At 50.4% G+C, this 12,204-nt stretch overlaps 1 protein-coding gene across 1 annotated transcript in view; it reads right to left on the reverse strand.

Annotated features, from left to right (window-relative positions):
- Window positions 1-12,204, reverse strand: part of NUP210 (nucleoporin 210) — a 105,931-nt gene that overhangs the window by 66,463 nt on the left and 27,264 nt on the right. The window contains exons 5-10 of the mRNA XM_055343508.1: window positions 10,771-10,921; window positions 8,856-8,988; window positions 4,178-4,336; window positions 3,538-3,606; window positions 1,783-1,889; window positions 623-763 (exon numbers count right to left, since the gene is read on the reverse strand). Coding sequence (XP_055199483.1) covers window positions 623-763; window positions 1,783-1,889; window positions 3,538-3,606; window positions 4,178-4,336; window positions 8,856-8,988; window positions 10,771-10,921 — 760 coding nt within the window. The remainder of the gene's footprint in view (window positions 1-622; window positions 764-1,782; window positions 1,890-3,537; window positions 3,607-4,177; window positions 4,337-8,855; window positions 8,989-10,770; window positions 10,922-12,204) is intronic.

The following is a 12,204-nucleotide window of genomic DNA, read 5'->3' on the forward strand; positions in this document are numbered from 1 at the left end:
AGCTGGGGAAACTGAGGCATGGGGCCCTACAGCCACTTGCCCAAAGCCCCCAGAGCTGAAGTGATTGACTGGTAGGAACTGCTGCCTGACCCGCAGGCCATTCTTTCTGCTGCCCCCTACAGGTCTGGGACAGGTTTTGTGCAGGGTGGGAGGATGAGAACGCCCATGCCAATGCTCCTATAAGTTAAAAACTGCTCACACCTAGAACTGGTCTTTTAAATAAAGCGGGAAAGTGAAAAGACTCTGAAGGACCCTAGTAGCTAAAACAGCCAAAGGGATGCTCATGGCTCCTAAAAGCCACACAGCTAGACACATTGGCCCAACACTGTCTCCCCAATAGGGTTTCTGCCCCAATTCCAGGAGGGCAGGCTCACCTTTACAGAGGCTGCCAAAGGGTAAAGGAAGAGGGGCATGCCATGTGAACACAGGAGACAGGGAAAGCCCAAAGCCTTGCCACCGGACACCCAGATGTCCGGCCCACCCTGTGAGCCCAGATGGGAGGCAACCCCCACAGTGCCCATGAGAGCAGCGGGCCAGGCTGAACTTGGGGACCCCGACTCTCCGGAGCTCATGTTCAGCCTGGAAGGGCACGGGGGGCAGAGAGAGCGAGCTGCCAACTTGCCTGGTCCACCACAGAGGTGAAGGCTGCCTCGATAGCTGTCTGGCCCTTCTTTGTTGCCCTGACATGATGGTATGACCCATTCTGGGAAGAAGCAAGCACCTCAAAGAACTCAGGAGGCAGCACGGTTTCAATGCGAATATTCTGGAAGAGACGCAAGATGGGAGAGAGAGGTGTTTCTGGGATGAGTCAGGAAGTCAGAATGCAGGAAAGGAGCAACGTGACCCACAAAGAGCAGCCAGGTCAGGCCAGAGGCTTCCAAAACCAGTAGACGAGTTAGCCAAAGCCCTAGAACTGAACTCTGACCACTCTGGCCTTTGTCTCCTCCCTGCACGGCCTGATGACCCAGCGCTCCTGCTGTGATCACCCATGTGGTGCTGACGGGAACCCAAAGCCTACTGTTGTTGGCATTCTCAGACCCTGAGAGCCCAACGAGGAAAGCACCAAACACAAGAAAAGGTCATCAGTATCTGTGAGAGCTTCCCCCCTTCCCCAAAACGGTGATCAATTAGTCTCTGTTCAAAAACATAAGGAAAGCAATGACCTGCTATGCTGCCCAACGGGACCTTTACCTCCTTCTAAAACCTCAATGCCACTAGTAAGGTTCCAGATGTTCAAACTGATGATCCTGGAAACCTCTCATGAAGGGTCAAAACATGCTGAGACTCCCCTCCCTCTGCCAACGTCTGCCGTTCCTTTCTAGAACCAGAGAGCTAACTAGGATTGGCCTAGGTCATCTGGGACTTCCGGACAGAGTTCTAGGTATTCCTGGCCCTGCAGGGAAAGGCCAGGAAGTGTCCTGATCCTCCGTAGAGCAGGAAGAGATGGATTCTCAGCACCATGAAGCCTCAGGCTAATGACAAGGGAGCAGGAAGGCAGCTGGTGGGTGCTACTTCCCAATCACTGCCTCCTTGAGCAGTGCTGCCTGCCGCCCCCTCTCCCCACTCTGGCCCTGCAGGGGTAGGGCTGGGGGTGCAGACTCACAGGTTCACAAAGTCTTGAGAAGCCCCAGGGATGTCACAGTGCTGTCTCCCAGGGACCCTGCAGCACCACCAGGAATGAGTGACTTGGCTTGCCTGCATGGGGGCCCCACAGCTTTGGGGGCTGCTCCAGGAGATAAATTCCACACTGACACCCCACCAGAACCCAAGGCAGGCACTCACGTCTGACAGGTAGACCTTGTTGCCGGACTTGTCAAGCACCTCAATGGTGATTTCGTACAGGCGGCCCGTCTCCAGCACCCACCTGTCACCAGGGTGGACTGTGAACCCTACAAAACAGGCAAGCAACAAAGCCTGACCTCTTAGGCCACAGAGGCGTACTGCTGAGGAAGAGAATGGTAGCAGGCACACCTGTAGGACTCCACCGCTGCTCGCCTGCACTCCTCCAAGGAGGAAGAACAGCTGCTCATCACGGTGAGATCTACTGCCCACCATCAGCCCTGAGCCCGCAGAACCTGAGGTGAGCTCTCGGCTTCCCCAGCACCACCCTGAGCATATCCCACACTGACCGCTCAAGGGCTCATCCAGACTTGAACCTGTCCACTGAAGGTCTAGAGGTCTAGACTCTGAATCCACAGTAGTTGTATGAACTGAATCCACAATAGGTCTGCACTCAGAATGCACAGTGAGTCTCTGCTGAGTCCACAATGGGTCTACCCTCTGAGTCCACAGTGCAGAGTCTACACTCTAAGTCCACAGTGAATCTACATCTGAATCCACAGTGGGTCTACACTCTGAATCCACAATGAGTTTGTGCTCCAAATCCAGGGAGTCTGTGCTCCAAATCCAGTAAGTCTCTATCTGAATCCACAGTGAATCTACATCTGAATCCAGTGAGTCTACCCTCTGAATCCACAGTAGGTCTACACGCTGAATCTATAGTCACTAATGCTCTGAGTCCACAGTAGGTCTTGGCACTGAGCATTCTACCCGTGTGTGCGGCCCTCCCTCCTAAGCCTCTGGCTGTGCTCCCACACAATGCCGCACCAGGTGCTCACTGAGCCCCGTGAGGCCATGTGCTTTCTCACCACAGCCTTGCCAAGCTGTTACCACTGCCAGGCTGACCTACCTACAAAGGAGCAGCTTCAGTGAAACACCTGCCTCAAATATCATCTCCCAGAAGCCTTTCTTCTGCACTCACCTTTACCACTGTCCCATCACCATCTGTTTACCCTGCTCTCTCCTGGCAAAACCAAGCACAAGGACCTAAGCTTCCTTCCTCCAGAATCCCAGGGCCCAGCCTAGGCCAGACAGAAGAAAAGGTAGCAAGAAAGTCTTTCTGAATAAATGAAGCTCCTAAGACCCACAGGGCTACCCTGCCTGGTGTTGCTACATTGTCAACTCAGGTCTGCCCCAAACCGCAAGCTCACCTGGCAGCTAACAAGAGGACTTAAGGGACTTTGCTGCATGTCGGTCAAATATTCTCTTGCCCGAACCAATTCAGTACGCTCAACAGGTGAGTCAACTCATAAGGAAACTCAAAGGGAGCATGGCCTCTATGACCTGGGGCGACACGTATGTCCTGGGTATCTCCCAAGCAGCATCAGTTCCAGCAGCTCTTGAGCCCTGGCTCTGTCCACACGGGTCCTCCATGACTGCAGACTCTTCCCCTCCTCTCTTGGTCAACGGCCTCCCCTTCCTCTCCACTGAGACTTCGATGAGTGTCTCATTCTCCCCCTCTGGAGCTGTCCCCCCACCCTGACCCTGGCCTGCCCTCTGCTTTTTCTGCATATCAAGCGGGAAGGACTGGGGAGCAGCCCTGGTGAGAACTGGCCAAGCAGGCCAGTGTGAAGCATTTTCTGGGGAGCTGTTGCCTCTATTCATTTTGTTTAACTCCTGTAAATCGTTTTAACAGTCTTAAGATAGTTTTAACTCCTATAAATAACATCCAGGAGGACACATGATGACCAAACTCACCCAGGTATCCAGGTTCAACCACGTAGATGGTGCTGTTGGGTAACCTGGAAGCACCCTGCATGCGGATACCTGAATTCTCACTTAAGGAAAAAAACAGAAGGAAAACAGACCAGCTGGCAGCATTCAGCTTGGTTTGGATGGCTTGATTACCATCAAGACATCACAGGTGTAGGACAGAGGATGAAAACCCCCTTGCCTGAGGCCAAGTACAATGAAGCCGAATTCCAGAATCAGAGGCCACGCCACTCTTCCTACACTAGCAGAGGAGGATCTCTCCAAGGGACACTGGAAATCGCACGAATAAGTCTAGGACAGACAACCCACAGGGAAAAGAGCCTTGGCCAGGCCCCTCGGATAAGGATGGTCATGCCAGAGAAGGTTCTGGAGGCGAGGAGTGAGGAGAGAGGAGTGAAGCTCTGCTCCTGCCACCACTTCCCATCCTGGAGCCTCTCCACAGAGGTAAGTGATTCCATACAACCATGTTGCTATTTTGGTTCTTTCTGATTTTCAGACCTTGAGGAAAAACAGGGTTATTTTTAGCCTCGCCAAGCTTTCGGGAAGAAAAAATGACTTCCAAACAGCAGATCTCCTGCACAGGACACCCATATGTACTTGCAGATCGGCCGGGGGCAAAGGATACTCCTGTGGCTGAGAACCAGGCTGCTCTGTCCCAGCTGCACTGCGGTGACCATCGACGTGTCCTGGTCCAACACAGCCACGGGCCGGCCCGCATCTCCCTCAGGGCCCATGATGCTGTTCTGAAGCTGGAGCTCATACTGTTCAGAAGGCATTGACAGCTCTAGCCGCCCAGAACCAAAAAGGCACAAAGTTGGGGAGACAAGAGCAAAGAGAAGAAACATTAGAAACCAGTATGCCTGTCCCACTCCAAATCCCTGGATCCAGCTATGAGTACTACTGCTTGATTTTTCTTTTCTTTCTTTTTTTTTTTTTTTTTGCTAAGTTTCAACACTTTTTAAAAATTCCAGTATAGTTAACATACAGTGTTACAATTTTCTCAACACTTTAAAATTTAACATATTCTCCATGCCTGTGGACAAAACTGACACTCTCCATGAATTTTCAGAAGCAATCAGTTTTTTTAGTGATTGCCATAAACTACTTTTTTTTTTTTTTAAATTAAGCACAGCCTCTGACGCCAATTGCAGACTACCTGCAGAATACAGGAGTTCAGTGAATTCTGCTGCTGCACTAAGGGGCCCAGGATGGGGCTCACTGGAGCCATAAGGCCTCTGGGGGATTCCAAAAGAGCGCCAATCCATGGCTTCCCAACTGGGTTTGGGGAGCTCAGTCTAGGATTTGCAAAGAATTTTCTCTGTTGCTATCCTCACCATCCATCAATGTTTCTCTGCTGTGTCATGTTGAAGTCACTCAGTCTGGGCCAGCATGAAAAACGATTTCCCCAGGAAATAATGGGTCCTACAAAACCCACCACTTCTGCGTCAATCTTCTACACCCTAGGGGTAATGATCACAGATGCTTTTGATATAAATGGCTATCGCTGACCACAAAATTAAGACGTGGCAAGACTGTGACTGGTGTTTTATGTGCACATCACCCTCATTTTATCCTACAACCACCTTGAAACGGGTACTGCTGATGCCCATGCCTTCAAGATGGTGGTGCTGTGGAAACTGGGACAAGAAGTCCGCTGGAGGTCTTATAGTGGGGAGTGGCAGAGCTGGGATTCAAGCCAAAGAGAGCAGGAGTACTTGTTGTTTATTATTTTTTTCTTTTAAAGGTTTTATTTATTTATTCATGAGAGACACACAGAGAGAGGCAGAGACCCAGGCAGAGGGAGAAGCAGGCTCCCTGCAGGGAGCCCAATGTAGGACTCGATCCCAGGACCCCAGGATCACATCCTGGACCAAAAGCAGATGCTCAACCACTGAGCCACCCAGGTGTCCCTCTTTATTATTTTTTAATTTAAATTCAACAAACCAACATACAATGCATCATTAGTTTCAGATGCACTGTTACATGACCCCTCCTGGTCTGTCAAATTTCCTACCAAGCCACCTGCTCACAGAGCCTGCAGGTGTGGTGGCCATGTCCCTGCACCCCAGCAAGAGAAAGAAGAGAGAACACCAAGAGGCACAGACAGCACCCCTCCTCACCATTCCTCTCTGGTCCCAGCTCAGGACCTGCCACAGGAGGCATCCAGCACAAGGGCCAGGAGGAATTTCAGAATTCCCAAGAATTCTGATGGGAACTCAAAAATGGAGGCAACCGGTCCACTTCCTGTGTTAGGGTGTCTTTTGTGTGTTGTAGTAAGTCCCCAAAAATTTGCCCTGGAGCAGCAGGTTCTCAAAGTGTGGGCCCTGGACCATCAGCGACACTTGCCAACTACAAATGACTGGGCCCACCCCAGAGCTGCTGAACCTAACTCTGGGCCCAGTGCTCTGGGTTTGAACAGGCCCTCCGGGTGATTCCAGTGCACGCTGGAACTGAGAATCCCTAGTGTATACACAGACCATCTCCTTGTCCTCTACATGGTGGAAGCCCAGCCGAGCTGGGCTGTGTTCATAATACGGCAGCAGTGCATGCAAGATCCATGCCATAATAAAATAATGCCATTGCTCAATAAAGTAGTACTTTACACTGCTTCATGAAATACTAGCTTCCTCCCTTATTTAAAGTTCTCCAAATGAATAGGCCATTTTGGGAAATGAATATACGATTCTCAAAAGATCTTGCACAAGATAATTACAAAATCCTAAGACAATGAAAATAAGGGGGGGGGTGCGTTGGACTCCTGAAATACCTCTTATAATGCAGAACTCACTACTTGTAAGAGGAACTGAATACCGAAGGCTTTGCAGATGCTAAGGGTCACTGTCTATCTGTAAAAATAGGAAGGCTGTTCTTGGGGCACCAGAACAGCCCATCTGCCATCTGCAGAGGGTAAAGGGCCATTCCCAAGGCTGCCCTTCCGTAAGCCAGGAGGCCCACATGCCTCCAGGAGACAGGCTCTGTGACCCTCCCGACCCTGGCTGACCCTTCAGATGTGCTTCTAATGCCCCTACCCCACTCCAGGTAGGCTCCAGGGATGACCATGGAGCTCCTGGAGAGGTGGATCTGAGTACAGGAGGATGAGGAGCTCACTCCCCAGCCTCTGGCTCTAGCCCCTGCTCACACAGCCCATGTGAGCTAGTTCTGGGCAGCCATGGCTCAAGGGTGTGCTGGGTTCCAAGACCCTTTGATACCTGGGTCACCGACACCAGCCTATACAGGTGTTTCTCCCTGCCCCTGTGCATTTTCTCTCTGCCACTTCCACCGTTCCACTTCTCAAGTTCTTTCAGACACCAATTCCCTCAATCAGCATGGCCTTCCCACACTTTGTACTGCCTGATAATTTGGTTCCTATGCCAGCTATATCTGCAAACAGTACAAACACGAACGGGATTGAGGACTGAGGGGGGAGATCTGTGCCCTGCCCCTACCCTGGAAACGCTGCCCTGCATTAAGAGCACACATACCCCTGTTATAAGTTCCAAGGGCCCCTCTCTCCCTCACCTGCTCCCAACTGTAAGAAGTTTGCAGAGTAATCACCAGATTGGCTACTGGGCTGTGTGCTCTAGGAACCCAGGCAGCATATGCAGCACCCAGCAGACTATGGCACCAAGTAGGTGCTCAATAAATGGGCTTGGAAGAAAGCAAGCCACCTGGGGCACGTAGGTGGCTCAGTGGCTGAGCATCTGCCTTTGGCTCAGGGCGTGATCCCAGGGTCCCAAGGATCTAGTCCTGCATCAGACTCACTGAGGGGAGCCTGCTTCTCCCTCTGCCTATGTCTCTGCCTCTCTCTGTCTCTCACGAATAAACAAAATCTTAAAAAAAAGAGAAAGAAAGAGAAAAAGAAAGAAAGAAAAGCCACCCCATAAAGGGAGGCAGCCAGAAGGGAAATAAAGATATGGAAGAAAAGAAGAAAATCACACATTTAAGGAAAGAAAACTTAAAAAAGAAAAAAAGAAAGAGAATAAATTTGGGGTTACAATGATCTGCATGTTAAGAAGTCCAGGTGGCTGGCCTCTCACCTAGAATTCTCTGAGCCAAAGAGGGATGCCATGTGAGACACAGCTGAAATTCACATCCCTGTAAGGCCATCACTCCTGACTTCCCTGCTTAGTCACCTTGTTTAAAACAACAGTGATGTGAATTATATCTCAATTAAAAGAAAACGAGCCCAATCCATCTAAAACAAATGGACAGAGTTTCCATCTGTATGACTTGTCCATGGTAGACCTTTGCTGTGTATTCATTTTTGAACAAACTTTCTATCTCATTTCCCTACTGATAAAAGGGAGGCAACATTCCTATTTCTGGCCCTGGGGCATCTTTTGTATATTCTACTCTTTGACTTCTATGAAGGGTCAGTGATTCAACCCAAAGTTTTCTGGGTCCCTTAAGATGTGTCATTCCTCTGGACTATGACACCTGAACTAACTCAGGGTGAGCTCTCAAGACCTCTCCGTTAAATCACCCACCCTTACCATGGTGACTGCCTTCCCTGGTTGGGGCACAGCTCTCAGATCTCTGACCAAGAGGCTCTGCCCTGCTTCCTACCCAGAAGGGGCCCATTCTCAGCTTCCATGGCCTGAGGGGCAGAGTCCTCTGCCACACTGTAACTTCTGACCAGATCCACTGCTCTCAGGTGACACGGTGTCCTTCAGGATCCCATCTATACAACAAAACCCAAGTTTCTTGGATACTGAAGCCTGTATGTGCTTCTTAAACAACACCCTGCATCACAGACAGAGTGACCCTCCAACCTGGGGGCGGCACCTGCCTGAACACATGTCAAAGCCCTTGGACAGGTGATACTCCTGTACCTGAGACCCTTGACATCTTGTGTTCTGGTCACAAAACATTAATATACATAGTAGAATACTATTCATCCTTAAAAAGGAAGGAAATTCTGACACATACTACAACAAGGATGAGCCTTGAGGGCATTATGGGTAAGTGAAATCAGCCAGTCACAGAATGATAAATATGGTGGATTCCTCTTCTTTGAGATCCCTACAGAAGTCAAATCCATAGAGACAGAAGGTAGAATGGTAGCTGCCAGGGGCTGGGGGAGGGGGCTGGGGAGCAAGTGATCCATGGAAACAGTTTCAATTCTGGGAAGATGACAAAGTTCCAGATAGCCAAGGTGGCGATGATTGCACCACAATGTGAGTACACTTGATGCCACTGAACTATGCACTTAAAAATGGTTAAAATGGCAAAATTTATTATGTATATTTTACCATAAAAAGGGGAGCCTCTGCCATGATTACCATGCTGAGTTCATGACCCACCTGTAATCTTCCCTTGCCTGATCTTCTGCACCTTGTAGCGAATGGAGGTCCCCATCATCAGGTAAACGTCGTAAGCTGGGTTCAGAAGGATGTTCTCCAAAATCAGCAGCCTGACCTCCGCAGGGCGCACATGCTTGGAAGAAAGAGGAGGATAGAAAAAGTGAGGGGGAGTATTGTGCTTGGGTGGTGCAGTCAGTTAAGCATCTGACTCTTGATCTCAGCTCAGGTCTTGAAAAACAGTGAGGTGGGGTTGGGGAACAGCGAGTAGTGTGGTCAAGAAAAAGAATCTAGAACTTCTCAGGATTGTTATGTGGGGACAGAGACGTTAGGGGTGAAAAAACAAGGCAATGCTCATAGCCCCATACCTTCAGACCCCCAAAGCCCCAGGGGAATCCTGTGCATATACTAGGCACATGTTTAGTGTCTACTGCCAAACCCTATGGAGCACATCACTTTACATTATGCACATTACAGCTCAACATACAATCATAATAGTTAAACCACTGGAAAAGTGAGGAGTGGTATCCATGGATACTATGGCCACCAGGGGCTCGGGGGTGCCGCCCACAAAAGCCCAAAGGCCAGGGCAAACCTGAGAAGGAGAGAGATGTATGTCCTTGATGAGTGCTCAGCACCCCCCTGGCGCCCCCCAATGTCGTGACCTCCTCATCAAGAAAAGACATGGGAGACTTGAAATGGGAGAAAGACCACCAGTCTGGAGTCCAGCGCACCCCTCGGGTTACCAGAGTCTACCTGGGCCCCCACCTGGCAACTCTTCAAATTGGAGAAAACTTGGCAAAGGAAATGATTCTCATCCACAGAAATGCAAATACATCATCTCGGGTGGAGGTGCAGTCAATTGTTGTCCTGTGGATATTGACCAGTTCTGTTTCAAGAATTCCTAAATTCTTGGGGTTCTCCTCTGCTGCAGCTGTAATGTCTTAAAGGTTTCCTCACTTACTAGTAAGTTAAATATGTCTTTGACTCATCCAAAGAGAAAAAAGCAGCCCTGGGGCCCAGCTCTGTGGCCCAGCATGGCAGACAGGGAAGCACACAGGTAACAGGCAGGACAGAGGTGGACGGGCTGGGCTCGGGGGCCCAGAATAAAAAGAGGCAAATGATCTCCAAACACTAACTGCAGGGTGCTACAGGACTAACCCCTGTAATATGGCATGTCCCGCGCTTCTAAAAGCCTCCAGGACCCCCGGCCTACTAGCTAAACCACTAAAGAGTGAATCAGGAGGAGTTCTCTCATCTGTCACTTTAGAAATTCAATGGGCAGATGGAGTGCTGCACTGTTCCTGCATGAGCTCTAGGAATCAGGCAAACAAAAGGAAGATCTCACGGTTGTAGTTCAAAGGAGGCAGGGGCAGGGCAGACGTGTGCCCACAACATGCAGGTGCTAGTGAGGCCAGGGTGATTTGGGGTACAGCGAGGTAAGGAGCTTGAGCCCTGTACAGCTAGGACCACCAGTCTCAGGGCTCGAAATGGGGCTCAGAGACAGTGTGGAGGACACCAGGAAATCCCCAGTGTTTTCAGAGCCCCAAATGCTTGGATGCATCCCTACACTGGGACAGGAGAGTATTTGCTGAAAATCAGCTAGTTAATAAACATCCCATTGCTCCTAGACCTCCCTCAAAAGTGACAATGCATCAACTCCTTTGTGACTCTGGAGGTGGTGTACTCTGGCCTCCAGCTACCTCTCTCAAAAGCTGTGGTCCCCACACACCAAACCCAATGAACAGAAATACGGAATCACACCTTGAAGTTCCCATTTCATGAAACTTTCACAGTGAAACTTTCACAGTAGAACAACTAATTTCCACTCCTAAATGTGTGCACAGGCATGAGTGGGAACAGGCAGCCTGGTGCCACCCCCAGGAAGCCCAGCACTTCCCGGGCCCAAGGGTCCCACCTTGTAGACGGCCTCCTGGATGCGTGCCTTGAGCTTGGAGCTCCCAGTCTTCATCCCAGACACCAGGATGGTGTCCCCCTGCTTGGCCACCTTCTCCATCTCTGAGATGTAGGAAGGAGGGATGTATGTAGACTCCAAGAACGTGAGAATTCTGGAAAAGGAAAGTGTCATCAGACCTGATTGGGGAAGCAAAGACCCTAACAGATTCACTGTCTACTGGCACCTCCTAGTAGGGGCCAGACACTGAAATAAGTGGTGGTGCCCTACCCAGTGCTGCTTAGAAATGTGTCCCTGAAACTTCTTCCTACATCAGAATTGCCAACCTCTTCATGAAAAATGCAGATTCTTGGCCTCTGGCCCAGGCCTTAGTCTGCATGAGACTGGCACTGTGCCTTTTCTCAAAATCTGCATGTGATTATGGTAAACACTGAAATATTAGGACCACCTGTTTAGTCAAAATGCTTCACTCTCATAGATGTGACAGGTGAGGCCCAGGGAAACTAAGAAGCAGGCCCAAGACCATGGACCCAGCTGGGGTGGTGCCAGCAATGCCCACCAGGCTCCTGGGGCTCCCTGCTACATTCTACCCACACCTCTGGGCCAGTTCCTGCCACTGTGAAATGATTCTCAATGACCCTCCCTCTGAAGTGTCAGGAAGAGGGGATCACACCCATCTTCTCGCCCCTGGGGTTAGGCCATGGGGAGAAGCCTCAGGTGGAAGAGAAGTCAGGATGCGGTGACACCGGGGAGGGTCGGCAGGAAGCAGGGCTGGCTTGAGGGACCCTTTCCATAGTCTCTTTTGCAGCCTATGATTTATAAGTTAGCCCGCCTCTCCACTTGAACAAGAGCAGTCCACTGGACACGCTTTCATTCTCCCCAAGACCTGCCGGGTGCTGTACTATGCTGTGATTTATTTCCTTGCCCGGTTTTACTAGGTGTCGTCACATCCTGAATTTAATGAAAATCCAGGACACTCTGGTTGCAACATGCCTTAGCGCCTTAGATTTTTGGTTAACATTCAGCTCATGTACAGAGTGCCTGGAAGCTCAGGGGGCTGTTGTGACAGGAAACACACCTGGCAGCACAGAATGGGGCAGGGAACCAGCATTCTCTGAATATCTAGTGTGCGTCAGGCCCAGAGATGGGCTCTGAATACCGGTCACCATGCTAACCCACACAGCTGCCCTCAAAGGTAGGCACAATAATCCCCTCCCTCTGATAGAGGAGGAAGCTGATGCCCCGATGGGCTGCGTTCTTGACTAAAGCCAACAGGCAGGAAGCAACCCAGCCAGGATGGGAATCCAAGTCTCTGACTGCGCAGTCCATGTTCCTGGCTTTATGAGATGCCAGAAATTCTAGAGCTCATTCGGCAGACAAAGGTTGAGGGTCCCATCCCCCCAAAGACCTCTGACCCAAAAGGGCAACCCAGCTCGC

This window comes from Nyctereutes procyonoides, unplaced genomic scaffold (assembly GCF_905146905.1).
Source record: "Nyctereutes procyonoides isolate TBG_1078 unplaced genomic scaffold, NYPRO_anot_genome, whole genome shotgun sequence".
In the NCBI taxonomy this organism is placed as follows: domain Eukaryota; kingdom Metazoa; phylum Chordata; class Mammalia; order Carnivora; family Canidae; genus Nyctereutes; species Nyctereutes procyonoides.